At 41.1% G+C, this 14,787-nt stretch overlaps 1 protein-coding gene across 3 annotated transcripts in view; it reads right to left on the reverse strand.

The window, feature by feature from the left end:
• The window catches only part of pcnx1 (pecanex 1), a 48,788-nt gene that overhangs the window by 7,565 nt on the left and 26,436 nt on the right, over positions 1–14,787 (reverse strand). For 2 of the 3 annotated variants that reach the window (XM_008302136.1, XM_008302134.1), the window contains exons 14-30: positions 14,303–14,474; positions 12,187–12,297; positions 11,900–11,991; positions 9,936–10,045; positions 9,400–9,505; positions 9,174–9,266; positions 8,151–8,301; positions 7,707–7,848; positions 7,184–7,361; positions 6,861–6,969; positions 6,463–6,592; positions 6,256–6,314; positions 4,893–5,108; positions 1,928–2,181; positions 1,356–1,586; positions 711–811; positions 311–461 (exon numbers count right to left, since the gene is read on the reverse strand). In XM_008302136.1, the coding sequence (XP_008300358.1) occupies positions 311–461; positions 711–811; positions 1,356–1,586; positions 1,928–2,181; positions 4,893–5,108; positions 6,256–6,314; positions 6,463–6,592; positions 6,861–6,969; positions 7,184–7,361; positions 7,707–7,848; positions 8,151–8,301; positions 9,174–9,266; positions 9,400–9,505; positions 9,936–10,045; positions 11,900–11,991; positions 12,187–12,297; positions 14,303–14,474 (2,406 nt within the window). The remainder of the gene's footprint in view (positions 1–310; positions 462–710; positions 812–1,355; positions 1,587–1,927; positions 2,182–4,892; positions 5,109–6,255; positions 6,315–6,462; positions 6,593–6,860; positions 6,970–7,183; positions 7,362–7,706; positions 7,849–8,150; positions 8,302–9,173; positions 9,267–9,399; positions 9,506–9,935; positions 10,046–11,899; positions 11,992–12,186; positions 12,298–14,302; positions 14,475–14,787) is intronic. The other variant, XM_008302135.1, reaches the window with a different exon arrangement.

Here is a 14,787-nt window from a genome sequence, read left to right on the forward strand (position 1 = left end):
TGGTCGACTTATAAAATGTAACCGAGGCTACAGATATCTTAGTCTCGTCTGTAGGAAGCTGTTCTGTCTGAGGAATGCAGTACAATAAGGTTTAAACTTACACTCTATTTACAAGAGCAAATAGGAAAATAGTTTGCGTTCACTGTCATGTCATAAACAAGTTGTTGTTCTTATTCTTCTTTGGGGGAGAGAGGACTGAGGTCTCTCCATATTGTATACAGTATTAAGTTTACCAACGACTCAGCGGTGTGTTTGTTTTCTTATTTAAGGATATGACCCTGGTGTCTTCTTTCAGTCTGTGGCGTCTCACCTGGTGTAATTTAAGAGACATTCGGATTCCAGGCACCACGACTTTCCTGAGGAGTTCCATGTCTGCAAAGATCCACTCATCTCGCACCGAGGAGATGCGGAAGTCTCCCTTAAATAATGCATGAAGCCCATAAAGGAAAGACTCCAGATTGCTGTGATGGAGAGGAACAAAGAGCGTGATTCACTTCTGTTTCTTCGGAGGACAGACGGAAAGGACGAGAGGAAAGAAAACACCTTAACTATGAGTATGCGTTTTCATTATTTTGAAAGTTAAATAGGAAACATTAACAGCACGATTGTCCCATGAGGTCCAAGTCTTGTTGTTGTTTGGCCTACATAGGAGAACGTTCTTTCAGCGCTTTGAACCCGTTTGCTCATAATAATAAAGATTACTAAATAACCTGGACATATGATGTGCTGCTGTTCCCAGAGCTCTCCGTCCCAGAACACACAGGCCGAAGCAGAGCAGCACCAGAGCCGAGTCTTTCTCACTGTCCAGCGGCTACAAACAAAGCAGAGACAAGGAAGATTAGTGAAGCTCAAATGCCAACTTTTATCTAAAAAATCTCTGGAGTACTCTCATGTATCAAAATCTTTAGCCCTGACATTTTCATTGCCTTTTTTCACTCATTAAAAACAAGTCAACTGACAACAAATGACACAGCGTCCCGTGGGGATCTAACAAGATGCAATATTCTTAGAAAATTGATTAAAATCTAATTGCTGGGAGGGATTTCTGGTTTTTAAAGGCTTTTGAAGTTTGACCGTGAACTGTCATTATAAAGCTATTAGTGTACTTTTTGACTTGCTGCAAAAACACAGTACAAAAATAACCCTTCTCCAACTACTATCAGTACTTTCCCGCTTTGTGAGAGGCATCACATGAGACGCCATATTCTGACACATTTCTTTTATACAGCCAACAATAAGCCAGTCTGTGAGTACATCCGAATAAACACAGCCTGTCTGTGGAGTTTAGACCATCACTAGACCGTCTCTGTCACATGGGAAACACTCCAAAAACAGAAAACTGAAGCGAGCGTCACCTTGGCCCTCCGTGAGTTGCAGTACTGGATCCAGCCCAGGTAGACTCCACAGAAACTGTCCCTGGAGATGCCAGCGAGCCGATGGTCGTAGTCCTCGTCGATGTTGGGGTTGAAGGTGGGATCCAGGTCGACGTAGTTCCTCTCTCCGCATCCCCGCAGGCCGTCTTTCATCGTCTCATTAGCCAGCCACTCCTCCAGTTTAGGGGAAGCAATCACGTAGTAGATGATACCCTGTGGGCAGAAAGACGTGGTGTATTTAGATCACGCAGAAATCCCACGTCGAGCTATAAAGTAAAACTTCCTCATAACGTCTCAACCCCAACAACTTTCTGGGCATCCTGTGAGATTCTACTAATTTCTCACTTCAATATAAATCCTGATCTGGATGGAAACAGCACAACCGTAACTAGATGTAGAGGGAATTCAGAAATGTCTTTTGTGCAGTTTAAAAAGGTTAGAAGGCTATAAATTACAAAACAAAAGTGGAATTTCTTCATTGTATTTTACAAAACAGTGGCTCTGCGTGTTACAGATATTTCACTGCTTGCATTGTCCAGTGTGAGGAAACAAACCTTGACGTAGTAGGTGGTGAGGATGCGCCGTAGGTCAAACACCTGCAGCATGGAGGCGGCACTATTGTCAGTGATGCTGTAGCCCTCCAGAACATACTTGGTGACCAGGACCTCCCAGGCCAGCCAGCGCTGTCCGAAGGCAGCGTTGAAGGACAGGATGTGAGGGAGATGACCCGGCTCGCAGCAGCAGCAGCCCTCGTCTTCCTCCACCCCTTCAGTGATGGCCTCCACTTCCCTCTGCTGGCAGTAGGTTCCTGTGGAGGGAACATCAGCAGGGTAATGATGCAAAATGTGTAGCTTATTAAAACGGAAAAATCAAGAAAGACAAAAATGACATTTTGCTCTATTAAATAAACCCTCACACCTGAAGTCTGCTTTTTGTATTTTCTTATCTAAACCCAAAGATATTCTGGCTGCTGTGACATAAAACCTCACATTTGCAAAACAGAACTGGCATTATTGCTTGATAATTTACTTAATCGATTATCAAAAAGGCTAAACATAGATTTTTCTGTTGACACACTTATAAGTGAATTGGGTTATCGTGGCAGCTTTAACACATTGACCCACTGAGACCTGATGCTACGTATACATGTACCTGTGCATGCTTACAGGGCACCTTAAGAGGTTAAACTGCACGCCGACAGACAGAGGAACTATAAAAAGATAATCTGTAACAACACTTTCCATTTACAGGCAAAGCTGCTGACAGACTGCTGATGAGTGTCATGCTCTCGGGAGTGTCCCTTAATTCTGTAAAAGGTTCACTGCATCACATGCTCTCAGCAGCACTCGTGTTTCAAACAGGTTTGTTGTGCAGCAGAAATCTTCCGAGGGAATCGCCGAAAGTCACGATGATAAAGCACGACCAGGTGTGTTGAACAGGGAGATAAAGCACGACTGAACTAAGATGGTGGAATGTTATTTTAACTTTTGGAAAATGCTGAAGAACTGGTTAATACTCCTCACTCATTCAAGGGCTGGAAGATATAAGTGATGAATTCATCACGAAAAATGTGTGTCGATAATTATTGATCTTTTTTTTTTTTTGCCTATTTTTAGTAAAGACGAGGAGAAAAACAGTTTATTCTGAATGTAACTACTTTAGCCTATTTATCAAGACACACAGATAATTTCAATGTTAACACTGCAATGAAAAACACACACAACTAACTGATAAAAACAAAAAGAATAAACAAATGATGTAATCTGGATTTCATTAAAAAAGACAAAGCAAGACAAACAGAGGGCGTTCAAGGTGGATGGACTGCTGGGAGCCAAGCAGGGAGTGGTTTATAGTTTCTTAATGCAACCAAACTTTGCACTCTGATTATGTGCTTACATATAGCTTCACATCTAATGCATTTAAGTGAACCTATCAAACTATTTTCTTATTGCTATTGATGAAGTGTATGTGATGCATATGGCTATTGCTTTATTGCAAAGGATAAACGCATCATCTCAATGCAGACAAGAGTCAAATATAATTATTAGGGTTTAGTTTAAGGTGAATGGAAATTAAAACACGGTTAGGTTTTGAAAATTTGTCTCGATGACTTCCCCTGCCTTGTCCGTCGACAAGACAGTTTGGGGTAGGAAGTCAAAGGAAATGCACTGGCCGACGCACGTTGTCAGTACTCTCTAGTTCCTTTTTGTCATGGTTAGTGTCATATTTTCTCACAAGAGGGTTTGGTTTCTGACTTTCTCCGTTAGGTTTGGGTTTGTTCTGATTTGTGCTCTTGAGTAGAGATCGTGGCTCCTTTTGGGCATCTGCCTTTGAATTTCGTCTTGTTTTCTGTTTTTGTTTTCTTCAGTAGTTGATTAATCCATTTTTTAGGGTTAGAAATGTGATTATGAAGTCACTAAAAAGAGCTGTAGACTGAACTTTTACACATTTTTATGTTTGCATAACGCACTCTTTCTGTCATCTGGAAAACCTCATACACAGGGAGCTGGTTCAGACTTGGCTTTGTGTTTACTTTGTGGAGACATGACTAAAGTAAAACAGGTTGCACCACATAAACTATTTCTCACATTGAGATCACTCATTTGTATTTGTTTTATTATTTATATGTAGTAGTATCACCACGGATACCAGCCTACGTAATAACTGAGCTGCTCAAGTGACGTGTTAGAAGACTAAAAGACACACTGGGACGTGGTCGACATGTCTGACCTGACACATGATAGAATGCTGTTTAACAATATAAACTAGGATGTTTTTGAATTAAATAATAATCAAAGGACCAAACAATGTTTGTTAGATTAGCATGATCACACAGTTCCTCCCCACTTTTAAGTTTATGGCCAGTGCTAACTGAAACCCAAACTTCTACACATAAATCAAAGTATTACCTGCATTTTAAGGGACTAACTTCAACACATCATTTGGCCTCATACTTGGTTATTACTGGATGTTACCACAGCTTGTAATGATACAGAGGCTTCTAAATTAAAGGTAAAGCCATAAACTACTAAGCCCTGGTTTGAAAATAGCTAGTTGTTACTATGAATGTGGGAATAAATTAACATACAAACCAGGGTACAGGTTTCTTTATATAATTATATTATTGATCGGTACTTGGAAATGTTTGACGACACTTACCATATAAAGTACAGTTTTAAGGCATGGAACGACCATCATTTCTCTGAAACAGCATTACCATTTCCAAAATAATTCTACTTTAGTGCCTACTTACGTACCTCTCTGGTCCTTGATTCAGTCCCTACAAACTCATCTCTGTGTATCAAAGTGATATATTTCAAAGTTTTTAACATTAAAATAATCTCTTATTTTGCTCATGAGGCATCCTCTGGCATTCAAGAATCACCATATGGATATATTAACATGATTTTAACTTCATTTTAACTGGAAGGTGTTTTAATTAATTAATGGAATTAGATCTTAACTACATTCCAGACATGTTTCTTGCTCTTCATGAGTGCAACACATGGACCTCCTCACCTCTGAACTCCAGCCCTCGCAGCTGGAAGGTGACCAGGCCGTTGCCGATCTCTATGAGGTGCACCAGAGCGTTCAGGTAGTCCGAGGCCAGGATGAAACAATCCCCGGTGCTGAAGTTTCCCCAGCGGCCCAGGAGCAGGTCTCCACACAGGCTGTGCTGCAGGGAGCGGGTGAGGTGCTCGTAGAAGATGGAGTTCAAGTTGTTGTCGTCAGAGCCTGAAGAGGGAATGACGAAAAGCAGATTGGTAAATACATTATGTATGCTATTCAGTCACTGACATTATGGAAATACACTACGGGTTTGAAGCAGTCTCTTCTTAAAATATGCCTCAATGAAACATTAGAAATTGAATGAGGGCATCAATTCTCACAGTCGGCCTCAACAAAACTCTGGTTACAGTTAGTTCAACCTACAAACATGACTTTTATGTATCAGTGCAAAGACCAGTTGTTTGAAGAGCTGCCAAATAAAAGCTGCAATATGTAAGATTGTGAACATAAATAGAGCATTATTGTAGCCGCAATCTACTATTTGCTATGTAACGATGTAGTGGAGTAACTGTGTCCTTAGTTGAGAGTGAAAACAGACAATGTTTTATGTTTTACGTCGGTCTTGCCATGACTGTGTGATAGTGCATGTGAGTCCCTCCATTTGAAACTGCTGGTTCTTCCCACTTTTGTTATGAGACACAGAAGACTGTAAAGGCAAATGTGCAGTCCAGCGTTCAGCCGAAAAACCAAAGGATTTAAGAACAAGGTGTTGAGTTATGTTATCTGTGTACTTAGTGCATTTCAGCTGATTTTCAGCTTATCTACTGCTGTCTAAGGCTCTTCTCTGCTACACCTCTGGGCTTTGTGTATCTGCTTCCACACCAGACAATGTTCCACTTAGAGGTCCGAAACAGACACAAGCACATCATAGTGGAGACAGATCAAGTGAGGATAACACTACTTACATGCTTACTTGCTGACAACAATCTACTACGGCCGTTTAATGTGTTTCACAATGCTAGCGTGGGCTAACGGTTGTAGCTAGATTTTTTTTTTGTTAGCTCTCACGTACACAACCTTTTTTGGTTGTAAATGAAAGTCATGGGAGAGAGGGATGTGGCCAACGTGCCGGCCTGGTTTTGGTCTGAGATGCTGCTGCTCTTGTGACATTAAGGGGTTGTAAATGTTACATATAGAACAGGGGTGTCCAATCCTGGTCCTCGAGAGCCACAATCCTGCATGTTTTAGATGTTTCCCTCTTCCAACACACCTGATTCAAATGGTCAGGATCGTTATCAGGCTTCTGTAGAGCTTGATGTTGATTTCCTTTATAGGAAAAACAAACCAGTAGCCTTGAATGTCAAGCCCTCACCTGGATTTCTGTCCAGCTGGGAGGCCAGCCGAGTGTTAGAGTGATCCACTCTCTTGGTGCTGCACAAAAAGCAAAATTCCCAAATTTTAGAAGCAGGATCCACAGAAAATGAAATGAAATGAAAAATACTTTATTTATCCCAGAAGGGAAATTCAATTCAAAATCCACCTCATATTAGATAATAAAGACTTCAGAATGTTTCCCTACTTGTAGTCTCGCTCCCAGAACTTGACGGGGCGGACGTAGGAGGTGATGAAGATGGCGCTGCCCAGGAAGGGGTTGAGGGGGGTGGAGAAGACTGCTGACACTACAGCCTGGACAAACAGCATGGCAGAGTCTGGAGGAGCTCAGGTCAAGGTCACTATCCGCTAAAGATAGAATCATGTAACGGCGCATTTAAAAGGAGCTTCATAAAACTCTAACACCAAGTACGTCTTAAAAACGTAGCAACTAGGTCAATTTACACTTTCTGAAACAGCGTCAATCAAATCTGATCCTTATCAGCTTTACACAGGTGGGATTTACTGCTGTGCTGTAGAGGCACAGGTAACCTATAGAACTCAGTGTACAGTTTATGTTAATGTAAAACTGCAGCGAAAGGATACGAGGCACAGCAAAGGGCTGAGCAAAGGCGTGGAAGGCTGAGCCCCATGTGATCTGCCATGGAGCGATGTAGGTGTAGACAAAGTGCAGCTTGTAGAGCAGCTCCCACAACTGTAAGAAAAGAAAAACAGTACAACAAAAAAGAAAATCAGTACAGACAACCGCATCAATACAAGCAGTTCATAAAAAACAATTCAAGTCCTTTGACTGTAAATGAGTAGAAACACTTGAGCAGTTTGAATCACTTGCAGATATTTTATGCGTGCATCTCTCTTACATCAAATCGAAAGAGTGCGACTGATTGTTATACATATATTCCTCTCACCTTGCTGAAAACGATGGACATGAGGAAGAGGTCGAGCAGCAGCGTCTCCGACAGATGATGGTAGTCGAAGGTGAAGAAGAGGACGGTGAAGAGGATGGTCACATACTGGTAGGTAGGACTGCTGTAGGAGGAGCGGAGCAGCTTCAGGCCTGCCACTGTGATCATCAGAGCGCCAACCCTGAAAAAACAGAAACAAACTGTCGTCAAATACCACAAACAGTACAGCAACGCTTTACACATTAAGCATAAAAGTAAATCACAAAGCCACACACACCTGCATGCCTGTGGTTATAAATCCAAATGTGGAAAAGTCGAACAAGGAGACAGAGGGAGGGTTGTATTGTGCTCATGCAAAAACTACATATATTGAAAACTGACAATTACCACACTGGCTGCAAATCACTGAACAGTAATTGTTAATTGTGCCGTGCTGTTTTCCAACAAGCAAACAATGTAGATTTCAATAAGTGAGAAAATCGACAAAAGGGAAGCTGGAAGCGAAGAAAACACTAAGAGTCCTCACTCTGTGTCGAGTCTCCTTGGGCTGGCGAGGTCTCTGGCGCTGCGGCTCAGTTCATTAAGGATGACGAGCGGATAGAGGACGTTCTTTTCCACAAACAGCAGCCACACATGAAGCTTTTCGAACCACATCACATGAGCCGCATCTGAAGAGAGACAGTTCAGAGAGACAGCATAGCTAAGATATTTAAAGCTGTGTAGAAGCGCATGATAAACAAAGACCGACAGAATAACACTGTCGACTTCCCAATCTGCATTTGCTTTGTTCATATTGACAACTGACACAACAACAAAGTAATTGTTTGAGTTTCTATTTGCATGTGTAAACAGTTTTTCTTCTCTGGTTGAACAAACAGACACAACAAACACAAAAGTGAATATTTTTCAGATTTCTTTTGGGGTGATACAGAAACAAAGTCGATCGCTGCGTGCGATGCGGTGCACTTACCTCTGACTTCAAACTGATAGTACTCCTTGGTTTTGAGCAGAGGGTGAGAGAAGCAGTACCAGGGCAGCTGTTTGCGGACTTGAGGCAGCAGGTAGTGGGTGAGCAGCCCCACCGTCCCCAACAGAGCGTAGAGGACGTAGCTGAGGAAAGGCTGAGGGAATACGGGGAGATTATTTAATACGTAGAGCTTCTGTCTGCTGCCATCTATCTCGCAATCATGTTGACTTTCCTTTTAACCCTCTGAACTCCCCCAAAAATACAAACAACTAATGCCAAAATCACACCAAAATTAGATTTACCCAAGCCACAAACTATAAAAACAGAACGCTCCTCGCACTAATCATGTGTGATGTGCAACTCCGCTTAAAAAAAGAGCCAAAAATAAGCTTCAACTTGAGACATTTCATCAGCATCACTTAATTCTACATGTCTCACTTCTAAATTGGCCAAAAACAGACAGTTTGAACTAACAAGATTGAGCTCGGGACAGTTTTTCCACCGTTCACACCAGCCACACAGACCTGCATGCCTGTGGTTATGAATCCAAATGTGGAAAAGTCGAATGAGGACGCAGGAGGAAGGTTGTACTGTTTATGCAGAAAACACAAAGACGGCATAGTGGTGCAGAGATCGTGTTGTGACATTGTGCTTGATTTTAGAAAATATCTTAAGCATGTGGTGCCTGGAATTGTATCCAGTATTAGTCACACATGGAGGCATTTGGACAAATGTTGAGTCCAGGTTTTAACATGTTTTAGAAAATAAATAATCAAAGAAATTCAACGTCAGGTTTTCTTTTTTTTTATGGCTTTATGACATAGTTATACTGCATAAAACACACTCTACTTGTGCTGTCTCCATAGAAGGGCAGGACTAAGTGAGTAAAAATACATCAGGAGCAAAAACGCCTCAAACCTGCTTGGAGTTCAGAGGATTAATGTAGCTAATCACATGTTTAGTTTTTCCACAAGTGGCACACAATACATTTGACTTTGTATCTTTAAAGCTAAAATATTGCTGTACCTGCAGCGCTATGAACACTGTGCTGACATGGATGGCGAAGTAAAGGACAGCAATGACCACACAGACGATCAGGTCCGACTGCAGGCGTTCATTCTACACATTTGGAAAGAAACGTGTTTATGCAATTAGAAATCAAGAAAAAAAATCCCCTCGTTAAAAGTGCTGAAAATGTGACCGCTGTGCTGCAGTCATAACAAATTAAATCTTTCCTCTGTAATAAACTCACCACTGAGGCCCTCAGCTTGTCTGGCAGAGGGTCCTGCACTTCTGACAGAGGGTCCTCCGGGTTCTTGTCTTTTAAATTGGGTAAAATTTTGGACTGTATCAGCGAGCTGTAAGTCAAAAGGGCAGAAATATTAGCTGATTCAAACACCACCAATCTCCTGTGGATGACTTGCATCAGAGGGAATGTATAATCATCCACTGTTAAAACTACGACCACTGGGCGAGGCAGCTCTGAGCTATTTGACCTGATCATTTTAGAAATGCTCAGAAAATCCCCATCTGAGATAATCCACAGAATATATTGAGTAGAGAAGTCACAGATAATTCCTTAATGTGGATTTCTCTCTTGCAGATATGGGTCAAGCAGTTAATGGAAAATATTTTGTGGTGACCTGTTTTCGCCTACTGAAATGCCACATGAGTGAGTTCAACACTTCTGACCATTAGAACGCGTAAAGTATTGGAAATGTGTTTCTCTGGGAAGTCAGTACAGACCAGAGACTGCGGAGTGTCTCTCGGTGAGGTCTGGAAACTTACATGAGGACAGATGGGTCACTGCTCTGCCGGCTCAGGTGGTAGGACACTGCCACCAAGAGGCCGCAGAACACAGAAAACAACACGGGGATGTGATTAGAGTCCCAGGTCTCCTGAAACACAGACAACAGCAGGCTTTTACACAGATATCATTTACATGTTTAGCCAACAGAAATGACCGTCTGGCTTCAATTTGCTGATATGTTAAGAGACAGGGTTAACTTCTAAATAATCACTGTGCTCCAAATATAATACATGATGTGAATGTGGCACGATCCTGACAGATAATTTAGTGCGTAGACGTGTATAACTGCTTGTGGAAAAAAAACAGCTTATTTAAAACTGTTATAGAAGGCTGATGTAGCTTTTATTATCCAGTCGCCCACCACTTTGATCCAAACTAAAATGCCCCAAAACGACTGGATGACCTGCCTGGAAATACCGTTCAGACATTCATAGCTTGCAGATGACGTATCTGACTGATTCTATGGTTTTTGCTCTTGTGGAAGCATAAAGTCAACATTTTGGGTTGCATTGGATTGGATTGCATTCATGTCGCTGTGAGAATGGATTGCAAGAATTTAAATAATTTAATGTATTACAATCAGGAAAAAATGTTTGTGTTCATAATCAAAAAACAGGAAAACACTCCTTTAGCCTCATCTGATCATTGTGTTCAGTACCAATAAGCAAATTTTCACAAGCTAGCATGCTAAACTTTAATGATGAACACAATAAACAATATACCTGCTGAAAAAAGGCATATTAGCATAATGTTAATATAATGAGGTGTATTATCAGTTGGTAGACAGCAGTTTAACACAGTTCTACTAGTTGAACTTCAGTTTACGTCACCAGAACAGAATTTTAAATGAAGCTAATGGTGCTGATTAGCAGGTTAGCACATCCTGTTTGAGATGATAACCAGCGATGCCATGTGTCTGGTAATAAACAGATGCACAATACTGGATTTTGCCGATATTCAATATTTTCCAACTCATTCTGGCTGATTGCTGATATATGCACATATTTTTTTTCCACCTAGCATCAGGTCTCTCCTGTAGTGGAATTAACATATTATTATGCCTGCTGTTATCATGATGACCTGCTAAAAATACACGTAAAACATGCCATATTTATGTTTACATGATGTTCAAACAAATCTATCAGCTTTTAGCCGGACTGGAACCATCTGTCAATGTCAATTTTGGGGCAAAATTTCATTTCATTTCAGTTTTTAACCTTGTAAAGATGTCAGCTTGTCATTTTATATGCCAGATGACACATCATGGGCAAAATATTCAGTCAGTGCCACGGCTTTCTGTATCATTACTCTTCTTTAGAATCGGTTTACGGCTCAAACATGTGTAACTCAACGACTCTGATATTACAACGTGCTATTGTACAGTGTAGAGCAGTTGTACAGTGTTCGTGCAGAGATGTAGGTGAGCTGGTGTGCAGCGAGTGGCGGAGGGGTAGGTGGTAGATTTGCATATTCTAAAAAAAGGCAATAGTGCAGTGTTACATATGAGACATTTTAAGGTAGGAAGGGATTATTTTCATGGGAAAAAAAAATCTAAAAATGGCACTTTGATACACAGAGATACAATTTAAGGTGTTTAATCAATGACCAGAGAGGGACTTTAAAGGCTCTCTCAGCTAAAACCTATGATGAAGCAGTTATCCTCATGGACTTCTACAAATTGTTGGTGACATTTAAAAGAACAGCAATCAAAGTGAGTTCAGGAAAAAAAAAAATCTTGAAAATAAAATGCTCCTACATCATTACAGCAGCAATACTAAAGAGCTTTTACTGGGTCATCAAACACTTCTCAAGTCTTACAATTGTATCACTTGTAGAGGACATAGTTTTGTCTTTGTGAACGCATTAACGTTCTAAAATCACTTTTCATCACAAATAAACGACATCTGGTGATTACAGACAGCTTGGTCGGCTTTGCTCTCACCTTCAGAGCTCCGTAGCAGAAGCCATAAAGCAGAGCGACAGTGACGATGCTGCGCAGGATGCTGTACAGCGCTGACAGAAGGCTTGTGGAGGCTGCGGAGAGCACAGAGAGGATGCCAGCAATGAGACCACTCAAACTGACGCGAACGAGGCCGGGCAGAATGCAAATCAGCACTTGGGGCTTCTGCCATATCATAATGTATAAGGTGCATATGAGGGTCTGTTGTCTCATCCCGCCGAGGTCAAAGTCACCCCTGCAGAGAAGCTGCGCATTTACAAGTCACTCACCGTTGCCCCCGAACACATGGATGTCCAGCTGCTCAAAGAGGTACATGACGAATGTGTTGACTTGTGGCAGCAGCCCCACGAAGAAGATGATGGGGAAGCACAGAGTGAAGACTGCAATGAGACGAGATGACAGTATTGTCAGAAAGGAAACGCTGACTTTTTGTCCATTTTTCATCCTATAGTTCTGTACTTTGCAGAGATCTGCGTCCACATAAAGACGACAATGACTTAATATTTGTTCCCAACATTACTGCTTCCTACTGGTGGACAGCGACACGTCTCCAGGTAATGTTAGTAATTATTGTTGACTGACAGGTTTGATATTTACCGACCAAAAAGACACTTTCAGTAGAAGAGAGACTGTGGCCTCAACAGATTAGACTTTCCAAGCTTTTTTGTGGATGCACTTATTCTTTGAGCTCAATCTGTCAGAATGGACTTGCTTGTGTACCTTTTTTGTGTATTTTTCAACTGGTAATTAATAGCCCATACATTTAGTACCAACCTCCAGCCAAACTACAATGTTTAACTGAGATAAATGTGGTAACCTTACACAGTCTATTAACCCAAGCCCTATTTAAGAGTTATCTGTAATTGTAATCTTAGATTTGATTACTGTGCTAATAGAACAGTGTAGTCCTGTTTTTTGTATTTTATATTAAAATTTAGATGAGATTATCATTCTTTTATTACAAAAAATCTATTCATGCTTTTATGCTGTCCAGAAATGATTAATGCACCTCTCTGTTTCCCTGCCTGAGTGGAAACCTACTTACGCCTTCAAATTAAACAGAACAACTGCAGTCAGAATTTTAATAAGAACAAATGCAAGAAATAACACTACCTCCATTTGCTTCTTTGCAATAGCTTCCTATTCATTTAAGTTTTGATTTTAAAGGACCTGAAAACCTGTTTTCTCAATCAGCTTCTTACTATCAATGATTCGATTCATTATTTTCATACTAAAGCTAGAACAGTTCTGGTTGCTTCACATGAAAGATTTCTTTTCTCTATATATTATTATTATTTATTTTTTTTGTCTGGACTCTTCTCTGGGTTTAGAAGACGGTGGTGCTCAGTTAGAAAGAAGATGATGTCCCATACTTGTGTGCACCAATCACGATTTGTCAGTCGAACCAAGCAAACTGCATCCACACAGTGCTGAAGGAGGAGGGCATTTTTCAGTGTTACTCTTTATAAATACGACTTTATCAGTTTTTGTAAGCTTTGAATGTTGCTCATTTAGTTCTGAATATATTAAGCAATAAAGAACTTTTCAGGGCTAAAAAGGCTTTACAAAATACATTTAAAGCATTTTAATAGTCTGGATCAAGCATCAAGCTTTTGCACACACACACACACACACACACACACACACACACACACACTTGGGGGATCAACTGATAGGTTTACTTCAGGACTGATACTGATACCGCTTATTAGTAACCAAGGAAACCAGTATTTGCAGTAGATATATATTTGTGGTAAAAATGAAAATGCTAGCCTGTTGGTGGTAGCTGGAAAACGTTGCACCAGTGTTATTCAGATATTTAACTGTAATATGTCAGCGTAACAGGGAAACTGGTCATGTTTGTCATCGTAGATCACAAGATTGTGGTGTTTTATTGCAACCGTGGCAATCTCTGCTACGTTCCCTTCAAAACACAGCTCCAGTCTGAAAATGCACTCCTGTTCCCATCCTGTCACAGAGCAGCCTTCACTGCTGATAGGCTATTACTCATGACGTGTAACCAATCAGACGGCGCTGTGGGTGGGACATCGCTCAAGAGTGGTGACTACAGATGGAGTGAGGCGGCTGCATCACAGCCGGAGCAGCATGTTTTTAAAGTATCCCGATAATCAGACAAATGCTGTATATTAAATCTGATAGCCAGTCGACCCCAAACACATACCTGCACCGAACTACTGTCTCGTTACATCATCACTGCCTTCCATTAAACCTCTACAAAGAGCTCATCTTTATAAACCTGCACTTCTGCATGAAGTGGACTTTTTTGGTCCCTCTTCTGTGCATTATTCCATAATGTAATTTTTTGTATTTTAGCGTTTTGCTTCTCTGTGAACCACTTTGTGTATCATTAGGAAGCCTGCTTACCTATGACGAGGTCCCTGGCAGACGTGAGCACCAGGGAGCTGGTGAGTGCGACTCCGTACAGGGTGAAGCGGGATGAAGTGGTCCTCAGACTGCCGTAGTGGAGCAGCCAAATGAGGCCACAGCACAGGCAGAAGTAGACAGGCCGGCTGTACGCTATGATACGATTATGGCCCTGCAGGGACAAGGGTATGATGATATAAATGGATCATTACAGGAGCTGGGTTCTCTTATTGTGGTTCAGTAGCGCTCATTATTTTGAAGATATACCTGCTATATGCATCTCTATCTGTACATGTGCACTGTAAGCAAAAAACGGGACTAAAATACCAAAGTGCATTAACATTTCTTCAAGTGTATCTACTTTTTAAGGTACCGTCATTATTTTTTAATAAGCTTAAGAATGTGTGTCCTCTTGATAAACTGTGGGTAACTGCTAAAACAGTAACTCCCCAATACAACACAGTGGTCACTCGAACAACAGATAT

Source organism: Stegastes partitus, unplaced genomic scaffold (genome assembly GCF_000690725.1).
Source record: "Stegastes partitus isolate 25-593 unplaced genomic scaffold, Stegastes_partitus-1.0.2 Scaffold1765, whole genome shotgun sequence".
NCBI lineage: Eukaryota > Metazoa > Chordata > Actinopteri > Pomacentridae > Stegastes > Stegastes partitus.